Raw genomic sequence first — 6,035 nt, forward strand, 5'->3', positions numbered from 1 at the left:
GCCCCGAGGTAACCAACCGCCCCCTCCGATCAAAACCCTAGCCTAGCCTAGCCGCGGGTTCTCCCCGCCCCCTCCCTCCCTCCGGTCGTTCCGTCTGGTCTCGGCGATCTGAATTTCTGCACGGGCGGTCTCCCACGAGGAGTGGGGTGTCGCGGTCGCGCCGACGGTGTCGGGATCGGCGGCCCGCCAATCGCCGCGGCGGGGGAGTGGTCCGCGTTTCTCCGCTGATTCGGCCTCCGCCGCTGGCAGATCTGTTCGGAAGCGTGCGTGTGGGGTTCGGTCTAGAGGTCTGATCGAGGTTCTGCCCGTGCCGCGGGGGTTGGTCGGGGGATTCAGAATCGTCGATGCCGAATTTTGCTATGGCGAATCTGCACCTCTGACGGGATCTGCGGGTGCTGCTGGATTCTGTTGTAAGAGCGCCCACCTTAAGGTGGTTGCAGTTGCGTTTAATTGTTAGGTCTCCTTCGAGCCCTCGCCGAGTAAGAGTTATGTAGAGTGTAGTTGTGCTTGCTGCGAGCCGTTTGATGATGTTGACTTGGATTATTTGCGCCAAGAGGAGGTGTTGCGCCTTTATTATTATTATGTTACTGCATTACTGGGAAAATTACCCTTGCGTCAATTACCTTTTAACGACTTTTTTACCTGCTGTACCCGCCACATGCCGACATTTTTGACATCTTGTACACGCAGGAGTATGATTAACTACCACTAGAATTGCGTAGGTCTTGACAAAGTTACGTCTCATTTCTGCAGGTCTTTGGTTTGCTGCCCTCCAACACTGTGCTGTGCAATAACCTCTTGATAACATACCAAGTCAAGAGGTAATCATGGCCGATTCCATGGCGGATTCGATGGTGGCGAGCTTCTGGGGGCCGGTTACATCAACCACTGAGCTGTGCGAGGAGAACTATGCGCGCTCGTCATACATCGCAGAGTTCTACAATACTCTCTCTAATGCCCCGTGCATTCTTTTGGCGCTTATTGGGCTTGTGAATGCTCTCCGCCAGCGTTTCGAGAAGCGCTTCAGCGTCCTGCACATATCCAATATGATACTTTCCATTGGGAGTATCATCTTCCATGCAACCTTGCAACATGTGTAAGTTTTTAGTTAACTGTACTGGTATTCTTGGTTGGTATTAATTGTAATCATGCAATTCTGGGAGTTAGCCCTTTTGCTTGTTGAATGTTGTTCTTTCCTACTACGCGCATCTTGCAAATTGTGCACACAATGATTGAGTGGGTTTTGGTTACAACATTTTATCTCATGTGGTAGAAACTAGGGTAATTTCCTCTTTCTTTTTTATTAGTTATGGCTTTGCTTCAAAACATCAAGTTAAAATTTAAGCTCCCTACCATTTTGAGGAGAAAAAAGCTCTACAACGCCAGTTGTTAATTTGCTCAGAGGTGGTTTCTTCCTGACCATTTTCATTATCTTTTTGGCTGATTTTCTCTCTACAGTGGTTACAGCTTAGTAAGTGAACATGATGTAGTATTGGCGACTATAAATTATTGAAATACAGAGAACGTATCATTATTTGTAGATCTGAGTTTGTTAGGTACTATCTCCCATGACACACCTTTTACATTTAGCGACTCGAGCTTGCATTTGATTGAGAGTTTCGGATTACAGAAAATAAATGCACCTTTTATGAACCTATATTTACTGCCATTTGAATCATTTGCAGAAGATATTTTGTTAACATGAATTTGTGTTAAGTTTGTATTAGTACTATAATATATTGCGCCCTGCTATTGTGATTGTTATCTTGCCGTTCTTGACCTGAATTTTTCTTTGATCTCGCTGCTGTGGATATTCAAAGAAGTGCATTTTACTTCCGCTGACTATTGCTTACAACAGTGTTGTTATTATCCGTTGCACAAAGCCAAAAGCCATAAACAATACATTCTTTGTTACTTCTATGTGATTCTGTTAGAGCACCTTGTAAATTTTTGGTGAACGTTCCCTTTAATAATTTGAAAATTTCCCTACTCTGAGAAGTTACAAAAATACAGGCAAATTACAAACAAAACAGGACCGTCTTTATAGGTCGAAAACTTGGGTACAGAAGGTTGCATTGATAAATTACAAGCCACATTAGATTATTTTCTCCATTGAGTCTTGCTTTCAAAACTCTATGCTTATTTGATGTGATGCACTGATGAGTGAATATGCACTTGCGCACCCCAACGAGTGATTTATTTGGAATGTTTTGAATTAAAAATTGGGCATGTTTGTACTTATGCCCTGGCTGACCATCAACAACTGGTGCAGCTGTTCATTGCTGAAATGGTGTCTGCGTTAAATGGTTTTCTTATGTTTATGACAAAATTTCAGTAGTTACAGGCGCTCACTATTTGCCACTCCTGTTGGTCCTTCAAAAAATGCATTAGGGTAATCTAGCTGCCTTTTGGTTGGCAAATTAGTAAATTGGAAGTCTCCCGGATAAAGCAACTTACGTGTTTTGGTGGACACATGAGGCCCCTCCCAATGCTCCACCTTGTACAGGTGCTAAGGCTGCCATGTAGGCTAAAAGTCTGATGTGGCAAGGTAATTAAGAGGAGAGAGGTGAGTGGTGACCCCAGGAAGAAACAATGCCAAGCGCGAGAACCTAGGCAAAACATTTAAATGGAAGAATCCCACCAATACATGAAGAACTTTAGTTGCAAAATTATTAAATGAAGGATGCTTAGCACCAACAAGTTAAGCACCTATGCATTGGGGGCTTTAGTTGCTAAAGTTTTTAATGTGCTTAGCACCTCATGTAAGCACCAATGCATTGGAAGTAGCCTGATGCACATCATTAGTTACCACTTACCTCCTTAACAACTGTCTGTGCTGCATGTACTTTGAATTATAAATACCATATCCATTACATCACAATCACAATCAGTGAGTTGCTTCAAGTACTATGTAGAGGGGATGCATTCCTGTAATTAAGACCATGATGTGCAAGTTAAAATTCATTCTCTCTTAATCTGTTGAGTAAAGGCTGTGCATTTGAGTCCTCATGGATCATCACAGGCATTTTCTTGGTGTGCTTCTCAGTTTCAGCATGTCTAACTTCAGCCAAATTCTTCATATTATTTTCTTTCTTTTTTGCTTTACTGCATGCAATATATAATATAATATATTGATTTGTGTTGGCCATATTTCGTTTTCCAGCTTACAGCAGAGTGATGAGACTCCAATGGTGTGGGAAATCCTCCTATATCTGTATGTCCTTTATTCACCAGACTGGCATTACAGGAGCACCATGCCTACTTTCCTTGTCCTATACGGTGCTGCATTTGCTGTAGTTCACTTCTTCGTGCGATTCCAAGTAGTATTCAAGTTGCATTACATTGGCCTCTGCCTTCTCTGCATCCCGCGGATGTACAAGTACTACATTCAGACGAAAGACCTGGCTGCCAAGAGGCTCGCGAAGCTGTGGGTTCTTACCATATTCCTGGCGACAGTTTGCTGGCTAGTTGATCGCATCTTCTGTAAGAAGCTCTCGCTCTGGGTCATCAACCCGCAGGGACACGCATGGTGGCATGTGCTTATGGGCTTCAACTCTTACTTTGCAAACACATTCTTGATGTTCTGCCGAGCTCAGCAGCGTGGGTGGGAGCCGCGCATTATCCACCTCTTTGGATTTTTGCCTTATGTCAAGATTCAGAAATCCAGAAAGAGGGAGTAAGTCATCTGTCGAGTCGATCAGCGGTGTTCTGCAGGACCAGAAATCTAATGTCCACCAAGCGCGCAAAAAAACAAGCGGTGGCATTTTTTGTAAATGGGCTTCCAAGTGATTACGGACTACAAATGAATGTCAGTCAGTGATGTCTCGATTGATTTTGGTAACTTTTAACTAACGCCCTGTTTTGTACCATACTCGATTTCAACCAGAGATTAGCTGGAGTGTCCGTCTCTTACTTTCAATCTGCAGCAGTTTGTCTTTGCGAACTTATAGGACTTCTTATTTTTATTCTTTGAATTTGACTTGAAATGGGATTGAATTGTATTAGTTTAACTTACTGCTGGGGTTGGATGGTGTCAGATTCATGTTCGTGGTAACAGTTGATTCTTTTGTTAATCGATGCTATTTGTGAACTAGTGCCTGGAGGCTGGTGTGTATTACGTTTGATCTTTGTGCACCAGCTGATTGTGGAAGCATGGCTATGAGTCTTAGAGCACTTTTATTTTCCTAATTGTTCATTGAACTTGCTCACATAAGCAAAAGGGTAGCCATCAAGGTGCTGAAAGTTGAAAATGAAGGTTGAAACGCACACATTTCTGCTCGCCATTGGTTTTCTCCCGGTTTTTTGAATTAACTGGGCGATTCTCTTCTTAATTAATTTGATTGATGGGGCAACACTTTTGCCTCCGTTTAGGAGAAGAAAATTCTGCTCATCGTGTCATCATCCTATACCATGCTTCTGGCCTGTGCACGTCATGCCTGTACTTGTCTAGTGATAGTCTTGATGGAATGATGGGGACCCTTGAGTGCCAATGTCGAATCAATGCTTCAGCCCATGAGCCATGTCTATGAGGCTGCCGACTAGAAAGGAGTGGAAATCGACACAGTAGTTAGTTTTGGGGACAGGGATTGATGGAAAGGGGATCGTAAAGGCAACTCCAAACGGGAGTCGCCAAATGTCTCAACCAGCGTGTTCGGACAATTTTTGCCATCCAACGGCAGTCATCAAATATCTGTAAACTAACCCGAACGTTTGAAATTACACAAACAGCCCCCAAACTTATAGGTGGTTGTGCCTAAGACCAACGACAAAGCGCTCTGAACTTAGGGAAGGATTGGGGGAGTCCGGACACACGAACTCAGCCTTGAACCCATCATAAATTCATTTTTTATTTTTATTTTCTCTGATCTCTGCATTGGACAAGGGACGGATATTTGTAAATGCTAACCTGGACGTTTGAAATCCCACCAACACCCCCCAAACTTAGAGGAGGTTTGGGGGAGTTCGGACACGCTAACCCGGCCTTGGACCAACCACAAATCGCCCCTAAACTTAGGGGAGGGTTGAGGGAGTCCGGACACACGAACTCAGCCTTGACCTCATCATAAATTAATCTTTTATCTTCCTTTTCTATGATCTCTACATTGGACAAGGGACGGATATTTGTTGGATGGCCGGCGCCCTGGAGTGCCAAGTCGACTTCAATCCATGAGTCTGCCGACTAGGAAGGAGTGGAAATCGACACAATACTTAGTTTTGGGGACAGGGATTGATGGAAAGGGGATCGTAAGGGCAACTCCAAACGGGAGTCGCCAAATGTCTGAACCAGCGTGTTCGGACATTTTCTTTGCCATCCACCGGCAGTCATCAAATGTCTGTAAACTAGCCTGAACGTTCGTAATCCGATAAACAGCCCCCAAAACCTATAGGAGGTTGTGCCTAATACCAACGGCAAAGCACTCTGAACTTAGGGAAGGATTGGGGGAGTCCGGACACACGAACTCAGCCTTGAACCCATCATAAATTCATTTTGTATCTTTCTTTTCTCTGATCTTTGCATTGGACAAGGGACGGGTATTTGTAAATGCTAACCTGGACGTTTGAAATCCCACCAACAGCCCCCAAACTTAGAGGAGGTTTGGGGGAGTTCGAACACGCTAACCCGGCCTTGGACCAACCGCAAATCGCGCCTGAACTTAGGGGAGGGTTGAGGGAGTCCAGACACACGAACTCAGCCTTGACCCCATCATAAATTAATCGTTTGTCTTTCTTTTCTATGATCTCTACATTGGACAAGGGGCGGATATTTGTTGGATGGCCGGCGCCCTGGAGTGCCAATGTCGACTTCAATCCATGAGGCTGCCGACTACGTAGGAAGGAGTGGAGATCGACATGGTACTTAGTTTGGGGGGAATGCATTGATGGCAAAGGGGATTGTAAGGGCAACTCGAAACGGGAGTCATCAAATCGTCAAATGTCTGAACAGGCGTGTTCAGGCATTTTTTTGCCATCCACCGGCAATCATCAAATATCTGTAAACTAGCTTGGACATTTGAAATCCCACAAATAGCTCCCAA

General features: G+C 44.4%; 1 protein-coding gene across 2 annotated transcripts; it reads left to right on the forward strand.

Annotated features, from left to right (window-relative positions):
* The first annotated feature begins 31 nt into the window (after window positions 1-31).
* Window positions 32-5,710, forward strand: LOC119286975 (alkaline ceramidase-like). 2 transcript variants are annotated; one of them, XM_037566446.1, is made up of 4 exons: window positions 32-1,096; window positions 3,164-3,676; window positions 5,112-5,245; window positions 5,544-5,710. In XM_037566446.1, the coding sequence occupies exons 1-4, from the start codon at window positions 828-830 to the stop codon at window positions 5,708-5,710; spliced, it is 1,083 nt and encodes a 360-aa protein (XP_037422343.1). In that variant the 5' UTR covers window positions 32-827. The 2 variants fall into 2 exon arrangements, with proteins under 2 accessions (XP_037422343.1, XP_037422344.1); XM_037566447.1 differs by lacking the exons at window positions 5,112-5,245; window positions 5,544-5,710 and having other exon boundaries at window positions 50-1,096; window positions 3,164-4,090.
* The last annotated feature ends 325 nt before the right edge of the window (window positions 5,711-6,035 follow it).

Source organism: Triticum dicoccoides, chromosome 4A (assembly GCF_002162155.2).
Source record: "Triticum dicoccoides isolate Atlit2015 ecotype Zavitan chromosome 4A, WEW_v2.0, whole genome shotgun sequence".
NCBI classification, from domain to species: domain Eukaryota; kingdom Viridiplantae; phylum Streptophyta; class Magnoliopsida; order Poales; family Poaceae; genus Triticum; species Triticum dicoccoides.

What these genes read in the sequence shown, in the direction of transcription:
- LOC119286975 (XM_037566446.1), top strand. Translation starts at nt 828, where the DNA reads ATGGCCGATTCCATGGCGGATTCGATGGTGGCGAGCTTCTGGGGGCCG. An exon ending in CATGCAACCTTGCAACATGT is followed by an intron (nt 1,097 to 3,163) that starts GTAAGTTTTTAG and finishes TTCGTTTTCCAG; the next exon opens with CTTACAGCAGAGTGATGAGA. An exon ending in CAGAAATCCAGAAAGAGGGA is followed by an intron (nt 3,677 to 5,111) that starts GTAAGTCATCTG and finishes ACATTGGACAAG; the next exon opens with GGACGGATATTTGTTGGATG.